At 42.2% G+C, this 12,807-nt stretch overlaps 1 protein-coding gene and 1 long non-coding RNA gene across 2 annotated transcripts in view; one reads left to right on the top strand and one right to left on the bottom strand.

Annotated features, from left to right (window-relative positions):
• Positions 1 to 11,801, top strand: part of CTNNB1 (catenin beta 1) — a 13,328-nt gene extending 1,527 nt beyond the window's left edge. Inside the window, 11 exon segments of the mRNA XM_006770532.2 lie at positions 1 to 23; positions 110 to 311; positions 1,420 to 1,564; positions 4,459 to 4,562; positions 4,641 to 4,979; positions 5,217 to 5,375; positions 7,494 to 7,613; positions 8,310 to 8,460; positions 8,550 to 8,671; positions 9,583 to 9,643; positions 10,503 to 11,801. The exon segment at positions 1 to 23 is cut by the window's left edge and continues 40 nt beyond it. Of these exon segments, the coding sequence (XP_006770595.1) occupies positions 1 to 23; positions 110 to 311; positions 1,420 to 1,564; positions 4,459 to 4,562; positions 4,641 to 4,979; positions 5,217 to 5,375; positions 7,494 to 7,613; positions 8,310 to 8,460; positions 8,550 to 8,671; positions 9,583 to 9,643; positions 10,503 to 10,711 (1,635 nt within the window). The 3' untranslated portion in view covers positions 10,712 to 11,801.
• Positions 11,678 to 12,487, bottom strand: LOC107184214. The gene is made up of 2 exons (XR_001515038.1): positions 12,256 to 12,487; positions 11,678 to 12,124 (listed from the first exon to the last, which is right to left on the bottom strand). It is a non-coding gene; the product is annotated as an uncharacterized LOC107184214 (long non-coding RNA).
• Positions 12,488 to 12,807: the final 320 nt, after the last annotated feature.

The following is a 12,807-nucleotide window of genomic DNA, read 5'->3' as shown; positions in this document are numbered from 1 at the left end:
CCTGCCCTGGTGAAGATGCTTGGGTAAGAAAACATGGTCAGAATGTTCAAAGCTTCAAGGAGAAGAATGCAACACACCATTTCTGATGAGGCTTTTTTCTTCTCCCCAGCTCACCAGTGGATTCTGTATTATTTTATGCCATTACAACTCTCCACAACCTTTTATTGCATCAAGAAGGAGCTAAAATGGCAGTGCGTTTAGCTGGTGGGCTGCAGAAAATGGTTGCTTTGCTCAACAAAACAAACGTTAAATTCTTGGCTATTACAACAGACTGCCTTCAGATTTTAGCTTATGGCAATCAAGAAAGCAAGGTAAAAGAATGTTCTAAATGTCGTTGTCATGGAGCATTGGAGACCCCCAATGTCATGCTCTCTCTGGACTCTTGGGAATTCATTGTATGCCTCACCCTTAGTATAGATCCTAGAAAAGTTAAACATCTCGGTTTCTTTAAATATTTGAGTGTCTGTGTGTAAAGGACTGAGCCAGGCAGTAGGGATATAGCAGGCAGGCTTCCCTTATGCAGTGGTTCTCAACCTTCCTAATGCCGCGGCCCTTTAATACAGTTCCTCATGTTGTGGTGACCCCCAACCATAAAATTATTTTCGTTGCTACTTCATAACTAATTTTGCTACTGTTACGAATCATAATGTAAATATCTGATATGCTATATGTGTTTTCCGATGGTCGCAACCCACAGGTTGAGAACCGCTGAAATGGCATCTTTGAAAGTCCTACTGAAGGAGGAACATGGCTAATTTTGGAAATTCAAGAAAAGCAAAAGGTGACTAAAAGCAAAGGTCTGAGGTAGGACTACTGAGATAGAGTAGGTCCCACTGGGCCTGGTAGACCATGCTAAAAGAGCAGTGTGAGGCAGTCAAGTAAGTTTCAGCAGAGGCATGAAGTGATAAGATTTGTTTTTAAAAAATTGGGGTAGAGTTGGGAGGTGGGAATATGTAGAGAAGTAAAGGGCAATAATGGATGCTTATGGTGTATCATCTCTTTGTAAGGTAGATATGATCAGGAAAAGCAGTGAACCAAATCATTAGGAGTTTAAGTGCCTACTCTGGCATAAATTTTCAACAAATGAGCTTTGATATAATTTTCATAACTGGGCATTACTGTTACATACCAACATTGTTTCCTTTTTTTTCTCTTTTTCCTTTTGCTATGATTTGTGGGAAGAAGAAAATCGGGCCAGAGTTGCTATATTCTTGGGAGGACTAGGATGCCTGAATTTGAGTGGAATGCTATATAGAAGGAGGGGTAAATAGGACCTCAGTATGAGAGTATGGGTTATGTGGTCCGGGAATACATATGAGTCAATGGCAAGCTGGCTGAAATTTTTGTATAGTAAGATATGTTGGTAATATAATATGGCAGATTCCACAACTAACAATATATATATATGTGTCCTTCTAGCTGATCATCCTGGCTAGTGGGGGACCTCAAGCTTTAGTAAACATAATGAGGACCTACACTTACGAGAAGCTACTGTGGACCACAAGCAGAGTACTGAAGGTGTTGTCTGTCTGCTCTAGTAATAAACCGGCTATTGTAGAAGCTGGTAAGTATTCATGTCTATTCTAAGTTCTCATGTGCATAGCATCTGCAGTTCTAATTAGATTACTTTTCTTAAGAAAAGGTAATAGAACTTGACCTTAATGGGCTGCAAGTAGATGGTCCTTACTCAGTTTGCAGCCAAGATCACATTCAGACAAAGTATGTGTTCTGCTAACACACCTGCATTGGTGCTCTTTAAGCCTAGTTTAGGCAGAGTTCTTACTAATCATAGAAAATGACAGCGAATACTTGGCTTGATAAAAGTTGTTTTTAATTTTGGTTTGGGCAAATCTGCTTTGCTTTGCTAGTAGACCTGTGAATACATAGGAGAAATTATGTTACAACATGTTCTATTCGATTATAGTTGTATGCATCAAAGTGGTTTTCTTGATTTGCTAGTGGATGCTCATGAGCAGTGTTTTGCACTGGTATTCTGTAGACAGTGAGCAAATGTTCTCATATGAAAAATTTTTTTTCTTTTCCCTTTATGTATTTTTAATGGAGCAGCTTGTATGTGTGCATGTTGGTGGCAGAGGAAGGGAGTAGGTGGTCTACACTAGGGTCTCTTGCTTTTCTCTATAAAGAAACAGTTACTCTTCAACTACCTAGCATCCTTTTTCCTCCCCATAACCCAATTAACTACATGTATCTGGACTCAAACCAAGCTTCAAATTAAAACTGTAAGAGGAAAGATGTAAGGGCATTTAATAGAAAAAATTGGAAGTGCAGGGTTGGAAACACCCATTTTCTCACTTGTTGAGATTTTACTTGAGAATCTATGGGAGAGAAAGGTTTTGGTTGTTCAGGAGAGCTGCTGGCAGTGCAACAATTGGCCTGGGGATGGACAAGTGTGGCTGGGTTCATAGAACAAGGATGTAAATTCTGCCGGCTATTCCAGAAAAACTTGGAGTGCTTGGGAAAAATACAGAGTTTTAGACTTAATTTAACCAGAATTCCTGTGGTATTGAATCTGGAAATGTATGTGACTGGAGGCCTAGGAATATTCATTTTAAGAAGTTCCCCCAGTTATTCTGATGTTCTAGTTTATTCTGAAAATATTCAGTAGTACCTGTGTTTCAAGCACTATAATAAACACATAGTTTCCATTGGTTAACAAAACATACATGTCTCTGTTTATTCTTACTGTCTAGTGAGGTTGATAGAAATATGCAATGATTACAAATTGGAATGTGTGTTACGAGAAACAAACAGCAAATAGGAATACAGAATTAATGGGGTGGGGATTAAGAGAAAAGATTGCTGCATCCAGCTACTGAAGAGTCTGTATAATGAAAACTTAGTAACTGGGATGAATTGCTAGGTTACTGAGGTTGATGAGCGAGGCTGGGTCATACCGGGGAGAACTTTCTTAGCTCTTATAAGATGTTTATTCATGCTTTATTTCAGCTTTGAAACTATAGGTGTAGAATGTTGAGGCCAGTTTGGAATGCTAGGTGGGATTCAGATTCCAAAGGGTTCCTTAACATTATGCTGAAGAATTTGGCTATTATCTTACAGATAAGCTATTGATGGTTGTTGAGCAGTGGCATAGCATCACAATGGGGTGTTTGGAATATTAATACTACATTGTATGACAGTTTGGATGACCGTAGGCAAGCAGACCAGGCCTCTGAGATGTATTATAGGCTTCTAGGAATGAAGTAGTTTGGTATAAGGACAACAAAGGATGGATGTTGAAAACTTATGAAAGAATACATGGAATGTGACAATGTAGGGGCTAAAAGTGTAACCAGAAGTGGTATGTGGTGGGGAGATCATGAATGCCAGGACGATAAATGGAACTACCAGAATGGATTGTTTAATTTGAGGAACAAAACCATTAAAGAAGGTGACATACTCAGTGACTCAAAGGTCAGTAGATAGCTGGAAATGTGTGGTACTAGAATACGGGGAGGCTGTAAGGCCTCAGTGAGGAGGGAGCTACCTCAAAGTCATCTGCATGGGACTTTAACCCTAGACCTGCTGAATCAGAATGTGTGTGTAAAGTCTGGTGGGCATCTGGAGTTAAGATCCACTCTCAGAGTTAAGCATTATAATAGAAGGAGGGAATGAAGTCTCGGAGGGAGAGAAGGTAGAAGGGAATCTAGTCACTTAACAAATACTGAGGGTCCGCCTTGCTCAGGTCACTACTTAGTAGCTGGTGCTACGAGGAAGGAACCAGGTAGGGATGACCTTTGTCTTGTAGGGGAGGTAAACTCAGAGTTGGGATAAAACCTATGAAGGAAAAGTACAAGGTGCCATGAGAATTATGGCAAGTAGGTCTAACCTAATTTGAGGCAATAAAACATACCTGAAAAATTAAGGAAACAAGAGAAAGTATCTCACCACATTCAGAAGTGCTTTTAGTAGGCGGGAGATGCAGGTAAGCCAGCATGTGGGGAACTGAGCTTCCATTTAGACACCTGCCAGTGTAAATGTCTTCATTAGGGTCCTGGGTGATGGAAGGTTGTGAACCTTGGGAGTCAATGCTTTTATACCGTCCCCGGCGAAAGTGTTCAGTGCATTCTTTCTGATTCTTACCTAGGCATTTACACGCTCAGATGTCACCTTCATCTTGAGGTGACCTAATTATCCTGCATGAAATTGTAGTCCCTTATCTTGTTTTTTCCTATAGCACTTAATATCATCTGTCACACACATATACATAGTTTATTAATTGTATATTTGTTTATTGTTTGCCTCCAACTAGACCACAAGCTCTATGAGACGAACTGGCAACTGGACAGTATCCTAGAAACTAAAAGGAAATAAAGGATTTAGAGGGAAGGGGGAATACACTTTGGCAATAAAGAGGAAAACCCTCCAAGACTAGAGACACGTAGTGCTGATAGACTTGTTAGCTAATGGCATTGCCTTAGATCTTCCTTCATCTTCTAGGTGGAATGCAAGCTTTAGGACTTCATCTGACAGATCCGAGTCAGCGTCTTGTTCAGAACTGTCTTTGGACTCTTAGGAATCTCTCAGATGCTGCAACTAAACAGGTAAATTCTGGGTAAGCTGGTGCCTTAGTGACAGAGTCAAGATGAGTGTGTACTGAGCACCTGTTTCTGTTTCCATAGGAAGGGATGGAAGGTCTTCTTGGGACTCTTGTTCAGCTGCTGGGCTCAGATGATATAAATGTGGTCACCTGTGCAGCGGGAATCCTTTCTAATCTCACTTGCAATAATTATAAGAACAAGATGATGGTGTGCCAAGTGGGTGGTATTGAGGCTCTTGTGCGTACTGTCCTTCGTGCTGGTGACAGGGAGGACATCACTGAGCCTGCCATCTGTGCTCTTCGTCATCTGACCAGCCGACACCAGGAAGCAGAGATGGCCCAGAATGCTGTTCGCCTTCACTATGGACTACCAGTTGTGGTGAAACTCCTACACCCACCATCCCATTGGCCTCTGATAAAGGTAATTTGCCAAAGTAGGTCACAGAATTAAAAATGAGCCACCTCTAGCTATTGGATGGCTGCTCAGCATGAGGGGTTGATGCATAGGAAGTATGGCTGGGATGGGGTTCTGAAGTGTTTGTGTAATCAGTGCTACTTTTAAGTGATATCAGTAATTTTAGTGTGGTGGGAATTTTAGGCTAGAAAATGGTTTTGTTGAGTTGTATGCCAGTTCTTTGTTGTTCTTTCTTATCTACAGGCTACTGTTGGATTGATTCGAAATCTTGCCCTTTGTCCAGCAAATCATGCACCTCTGCGTGAACAGGGCGCCATTCCACGGCTAGTTCAGCTGCTGGTGCGTGCACATCAGGATACCCAGCGTCGTACATCTATGGGCGGAACACAGCAGCAGTTTGTGGTGGGTAAATCTTAATAGTGACACCGGACATAAACCCATCATTTGCTTCCTCCATTCTTTCCTGCCTGAAGGGCTGTTTACTAATGGCTAGAAAAAACTGACATGTTTCTGTGGCTGCTGAGAAGATAAGTGGCCCCTAGTGATGTCTCCTATGACATCTCCTTTGCATCTTCGCATTATTAGGCTTACAGAGGGAGAGGGAGTTTAGGTACTTCATGCAGTGTTTCTCATTTCCTCCATACAAAGGCTTACTTCTTAGGAAGTAACAGCCATAATTTGAATTTAAGTCTGTTTGATTTCAGAGTCTCTTTTTCTCCATTGCAACATGAGTGTTACCTTACAAATATTTAACACACCATTTACTGTCTCTCCCAAGGGTGGTTTAAACTATTTCCACAGACGTAAGATTGCCAACAAATTTTAAGAATAATAGCATTTCTGGAATCTTTACCCTTAAAGCAGCAGTTCTCAACCTGTGGGTCACGACCCCTTTGGCGAACGAACGACCCTTTCACAGGGGTCGCCTAAGATCATCCTGCATATCAGATACTTACATTATGATTCATAGCAACATTACAGTTATGAAGTAGCAACGAAAATAATTTATGGTTGGGTCACAACATGAGCAATTATATTTAAAGGGCCAGAAGGTTGAGAACCACTGCCTTAAAACTTTTGATGCCAAGTTTGCAGTCTTAAAACTAACTTTATTACAAATGAAGACATTTTTGGACCCTCTGAATTCAAGACTCAGACCTTCAGAGAGTTCTCTTCTTTAATTCAGTTACTTTAGGAAGTAAGGATGGATCTTCCCATAACAGATTTTGAGAACCCCTTCTTGCTAGTTGCTTTGTGTGTGCACGCACTCGGGCTTTGGCTTTCTCCATTCTTTTGGTATTGGCCTGTGTCTATGAGGTGGCTTATTAAAGTGCAAAGGTACCTTTTATTTTCAGTCTCTTTAGGAAAAAAGGTTTTGTTCTAAAAAAATCAGTTGTGCCTGGCTAGTGTTGCTCAGTGGTTGAGACTGGACCCATGAACCAGGAAGTCATGGTAAAAATATATAATTTTAAAATACAGTTTCTAAAAGTAGCAGAATTATAACCTTTTTTATTTTTTGTTACTTTTTAATATATATTTTTACTGATTTCAGAGAGGAAGGGAGGGAAACATCAGTGATGAGAGAGAATCATTGATTGGCTGCCCTCTGCACGCCCCCTATTGGGGATCGAGCCCACAACCTGGATGTGCCCTTGGCCCAAATTGAACCAGGGACCCTTTGGTCCGCAGGCCGATGCTCTATCCACTGAGCTAGACTGGCTAGGGCATTATAACCTTTTTTAAAATTCAGATACAGGGAAAGCACATAGCACTTACTTTGCAAAAGCTACGCTCTCTCATACAGGCCTTCAATTGAATAGTCTGGGGAGGTGAGGCATGGATTTTCTGCTGGCAGCTCCGTAGAATTTTAGTAGTTGGTGATAAAACTTAGCTAAGTTTTCACCAAATATACATAGGTGTATAAAAATGGAGCATGTGGCCAAAACCGGTTTGGCTCAGTGGATAGAGCGTCAGCCTGCGGACTGAAAGGTCCGAGGTTCGATTCCGGTCAAGGGCATGTACCTGGGTTGCGGGCACATCCCCAGTGGGGAGTGTGCAGGAGGCAGCTGATCGATGTTTCTCTCTCATCGATGTTTCTAGCTTTCTATCTCTCTCCCTTCCTCTCTGTGAAAAATCAATAAAATATATTTTAAAAAAAAAATGGAGCATGTGAAAGAAAACATTGACAATAGTCTGAGCATTGCTTTCTTGTCTTTCAATTCCTTTTTACTTAGAGTGGTGGGTGCCCTCACTGTAAGAAAGTTCTCTGTGGGATCCAGAGGCGTATGGAAGCACTGTGTGAGGAAGGGCTGCTGCGTGGACTTAATGCTACCATGAGGCCCCTTTCAGTGACATTCAACTTAATGGAATCCTCCTTTATTCCTGAACTAACTGCAAATTCTTGAAAGCTTTGGGTGTATGGTGTGACTAGTCTAGTAATTGCTACTCAGAACAGAAAATCTTAGTTTAAACCTTTAGGAAGGAGAATGCCCTATTTATTAACCATGTTTCTTTTGGTAGGAGGGTGTCCGCATGGAAGAAATAGTTGAAGGTTGTACCGGAGCCCTTCACATCCTAGCTCGGGATGTTCACAACCGAATCGTAATCAGAGGACTGAATACCATTCCACTGTTTGTGCAGGTATGTTGGTTTTAAGTGAAGTGTTCTAGATTTTGTTCGTCATAATATTTCAGGATTTTAACAATAAGCAAATTTTCAGGAAATTAGAGACGAAAATAAGAGTACAGACATTTCATTTTTGTCTATCACCATTTATAAAACGACAATACTCTGCCCATGTCCCCCTGCCAAAGCATGAAAAGTAGAACCTCAATGTGTGAGGTCCTTTATGTGGAATACATTTAATTTTATGAAATTAAAATTAAACACTTTGGAAAATAATTTAGAGAATACCGTCAAGTGCTACATAATGATATTTCTGTCATCAGTGGTGGTACCATAAGATTATAATGAACTGAAAAATTCCTGTCACCCCATGATATCATACTGTTACAGCACATGTTACGTGTTTGTGGTGATGCTGGTGTAAGCAAATCTATAGATACCATTGTGTCACAAGTCCTCATGGTATTCAGTAGAGGAACGTGCTGTATAGGCATGTGGCCTAGGGGTGCAGTGGGCTGACCATCCAGGTTAGGGATGTGCTCTGATGTTCACATGCACTGCTCAGACTTACCCCTTCGCCAAGCAGGGCATGATTATGCTTTAATACAACTAGTGCAAACGCCATTTATATTCAGTTCGGAACGTTTGTACCACAATGGGGTGCTTGCTGTGCTTTAATTTAATTAGGCTTTCCTGTGTGTTTCTCCTTAGCTGCTCTATTCTCCCATTGAAAACATCCAGAGAGTAGCAGCGGGGGTGCTCTGTGAACTCGCTCAGGACAAGGAGGCAGCAGAAGCTATTGAAGCCGAGGGAGCCACGGCCCCCCTGACAGAACTGCTGCACTCGAGGAACGAGGGTGTGGGTAAGTAGAAGAGGAACCAGGACCTCCAGCTGGTGCACACAGCGATGCCTCCATTTTTCCTAAGAGCCTTTGTTTCTGTCCTCTCCTAGCAACGTATGCAGCTGCTGTTCTGTTCCGAATGTCTGAGGACAAGCCACAGGACTATAAGAAGCGGCTTTCAGTGGAGCTGACCAGTTCTCTCTTCAGAACAGAGCCAATGACTTGGAATGAGGTAGGCAGTGTGAGGGCGTGTATGTGGTAGTTGGCCAGAGCAGTTCATGTTTCCCCTCAGAACACTAGGTATATGTGCGTTGTTGCCGACTGTCCTTAGCTTGAATAGTTGTTCCTCATGCTATGTGGGCAACGACTGAAGGAGAACTACAGCTTTCAAAAGCCTGCTCAGAACGAACTAACTGCTTAACCTTAGAATTCACAGGGAGGGAGATGAAAATTATCAGAGTAAAGAGGCAATCATTAAACACAGTAGGTTGGGGGTCATTTTGTCACTACATTTCTGGCTGAATTTCTATGAATTTTAGTGTATGTCCTCAGTTACTCATTGAAAATTAGGACTGTCAATTATGGTACATAGTAATATACAGTTGAAGGGGAAAAGAGCCTACATATTATTCGTTAAAAAGAAATGCCAAACAGTGAGTGATGTGTTATTAGGTTTTTAACAGGCAGCCTTGACATGTTCCAACTTGAGCTCTGAACTTCTCCACCCACCGCCTCCCCAAACCTGTTCTGTCCTCATTTTCTCCGTCTCAGTTCATTGCAGCTTCCGCACAGGCTCAAGTCCTCTCTCATGTCACATGTCCTGTTGGGGGGAGACACTTTGCCTGTTTTGTTTTCTGTTGTATCTCTAGCACCTAGAACAGTGCCTGGCACATAGTAAGCACTTAATGTATATTTGCTGAAAGGGTAACTTCGTGAATTTTTAAAATACTGTCTGCAATGGGAAAGCATGTTTCTCTTGAGTATCAGTGGTTGATCTTTGTGGAGTAGAGTTTGACGTATCTATTATATACTTGTATATTTTGAAGTAATTCTGTATTTTCTAAGTATTTCTGTAATGTTTAAGAGCGTACTTTAAGTTGAGGATCTTCATTTTGCTTCCTTGTTTTGTACCTACTTATCTAGACGGCCGATCTTGGACTTGACATTGGTGCCCAGGGAGAGCCCCTTGGATATCGCCAGGATGGTATGTGTCTCGTGTTTCTCAATTAACTCTAGATCAGACTTTATCAAAAGAGCTAGTTTGCTTACCTGGGAAGCCAGTGTTGGTAGGAAAGCAAGCAGTGGCAGCAATTAAAGTCAGTTCTTCAGCAGTATCACGCCACCAACACTTGTCCCTCCTGCCGGGTTTCTGCTTATTCTTTTGTGTGTGTGTCGTCAGAGAAGCTCTGTTACTGGGGTCTACAACCCACCCAGGAAATGAGAGCATGGGAAACTTGTGTCCCCAAGCTCAGGCCTGGGTGGGTATTTACCTAGTTGTATGATCGAGTTTTTCTGAAAAGCTAATTCAACTCTTGGTAATGGAGATGGAGCATGGGGTAGACTACCAACAGCTAGAACTGTTCATCTTAAATTTGTTTCTCATAAACAACTCAAGCCCATAGCTTCTTGCCTTGACAGCCATAGGAGCTTTAAGATAACACGTAGAAGTTCCGTTGGAAACGATGCCTTGCATTTTGTCAGTACCTTTGTGGGCATCCCCTGGGCCTCTCAGCAGCTAGCTCTGCCAGGCTTCTTTATTGCCTCCCCCTGCCCATGGCTTCTTGGTGCCTGGGTGGTCGTGTGCAGTGGGAGCTGCTCTTCCTCCCGAGGAACTTGTCTCTGGCTGGGGAAATGCAAAACGTTGAGGGTGAACTGAAGGCGGGACTAGCTCTGCGTGGGTGGCCTGGCCTTGGGTGGTTACTGGCTGAAGAAAGCTAGAAGGTGAAGAGGTTCGAGGAGTGCTTTCCAACAAGGACGTAGTCCTCCGACGTCCCTAACCTCAGTGGTAACCTCTTTCTCCTCTCACTCCCTTGCCCATTTTGTTGCCACCCCGACTCCTGTAGATCCCAGCTATCGTTCTTTTCACTCTGGTGGATACGGCCAGGATGCCTTGGGAATGGACCCAATGATGGAGCATGAGATGGGTGGCCACCACCCTGGTGCTGACTATCCAGTTGATGGGCTGCCAGATCTGGGGCACGCCCAGGACCTCATGGATGGGCTGCCTCCAGGTGACAGCAATCAGCTGGCCTGGTTTGATACTGACCTGTAAATCATCCTTTAGGTAAGAAGTTAAAAAAGCCAGTTTGGGTAAAATACTTTTACTCTGCCTACAGAACTTCAGAAAGACTTGGTTGGTAGGGTGGGAGTGGTCTAGACCGATTTGTAAATCTGCCACAAAAAAAAAACACACAAAACAGCTACATACATACTTTGAAAGGAGATGTCTTAGAGCATTTGAATGTTCTCAGATTTCTGGTTATTACGTGGTCATGTGTGGAAGTCATTAACTTTAATGTTTTTTGCCACAGCTTTTGCAACTTAATACTCAAACGAGTAACATTTGCTGTTTTAAACATTAATAGCAGCCTTTCTCTCTTTATACAGCGGTATTGTCTGAACTTGCATTGTGATTGGCCTGTAGAGTTGCTGAGAGGGCTCGAGGGGTGGGCTGGTATCTCAGAAAGTGCCTGACACACTAACCAAGCTGAGTTTCCTATGGGAACAATTGAAGTAAACTTTTTGTTCTGGTCCTTTTTGGTCGAGGAGTAACAATACAAATGGATTTTGGGAGTGACTCAAGAAGTGAAGAATGCACAAGAATGGATCACAGGATGGAATTTATCAAACTCTAGCCTTGCTTGTTAAAATTTTTTTTAATATCTGTAATGGTACTGACTTTGCTTGCTTTGAAGTAGCTCTTTAATTTTTTTTGCAGTAACTGTTAGTTTTTTAAGTCTTGTAGTCTTAAGTTATAGTGAATACTGCTACAGCAATTTCTAATTTTTAAGAATTGAGTAATGGTGTAGAACACTAATTCATAATCACTCTAATTGTAATCTGAATAAAGTGTAACATTGTGTAGCTTTTTTGTATAAAATAGACAAATAGAAATGGTCCAATTAGTTTCCTTTTTAATATGCTTAAAATAAGCAGGTGGATCTATTTCATGTTTTTGATCGAAAACTTTATTTGGGATATGTATGGGTAGGGTAAATCAGTAAGAGGTGTTATTTGAAACCTTGTTTTGGACAGTTTACCAGTTGCCTTTTATCCCAAAGTTGTTGTAACCTGCTGTGACTCAATGCTTCAAGAGAAAATGCAGTTATAAAAATGGTTCAGAATTAAACTTTTAATTCATTCGATCGTGTCACCTTTTTTTCCTTGTTAGCAAGTGGTGTTGTGAGGGTAACAAGTATATTCGCGTACGTAGTGAACGCAGTGGTCAAAGGTAGAGCCTTTACCTTAGATGGGCAGGTTGGCCAAGTTTCTCCAGCAGTGGCACCAACAGTGGTTTCAGCCGTGAACACGGATTCTGACCTTGTGTGAGAGGCGAGATTCCACTTTCTCCAACTGAAGGACTCTGGGCTTAGACCCTGTGGCCAAGACTTCACCTGGCGGCTTTGTGATCTTGCCCAAGTGACCAAAAGGCATCTATCTAGTCTTTGGGCTACACAGAGCACAACTGAACCACTTTCTCCAACTGAAGGACTCTGGGCTTAGTAGACCCTGTGGCCAAGACTTCACCTGGCTTCTTTGTGATCTTGCCCAAGTGACCAAAGGGCATCTATCTAGTCTTTGGGCTACACAGAGCACAACTGAAGCCAGTAGGAATGCCCCACCCCACACTTAACTGCCTGGGCTTTAGCCCCCAAGCACCTCCACATAAGCCTGACTCATTTGGAGGGGGGAATTCCTTCAACTCCACTTTGAACTGATAATTAAGTTGGTTTAAGTGTAGATGTTTATCTGAACATAGACCCAGAATGGGCCTTTCCAGCTACCTGCCAGGTGAGCCCGTCATCCTGGCGGTAGGTCTCCCAGCTTTCCTCCCGCAGGGCAGAGTCAGTAGACCTGTTAAGACTTGTGATTTGGTCTTTTAAATGAGTGGTTTGTGCTTAGGGAGGGCTGTTTCTGATTTTCTGTGGGTGGCCGTTTGGATAAAATTGAAGTTAATGCAGAAAAACCACGACCAACAAACTATCAATTTTAAATAAAAACAATATCGGTATTTTTCTTTTGCCTCACGGTCCAATATGACTGGTAGGGCACTGTGATGACGTGCCCAATAATCGCTTCCTTCATACGTGAGAGTGGCCATCCTGCAGTTAATAAAAACGATACCTTTACACAATAGTTTGACTATAT

Source organism: Myotis davidii, unplaced genomic scaffold (assembly GCF_000327345.1).
Source record: "Myotis davidii unplaced genomic scaffold, ASM32734v1 scaffold663, whole genome shotgun sequence".
In the NCBI taxonomy this organism is placed as follows: Eukaryota; Metazoa; Chordata; class Mammalia; order Chiroptera; family Vespertilionidae; genus Myotis; species Myotis davidii.
This window is presented reverse-complemented; position numbering and strand designations above follow the sequence as displayed.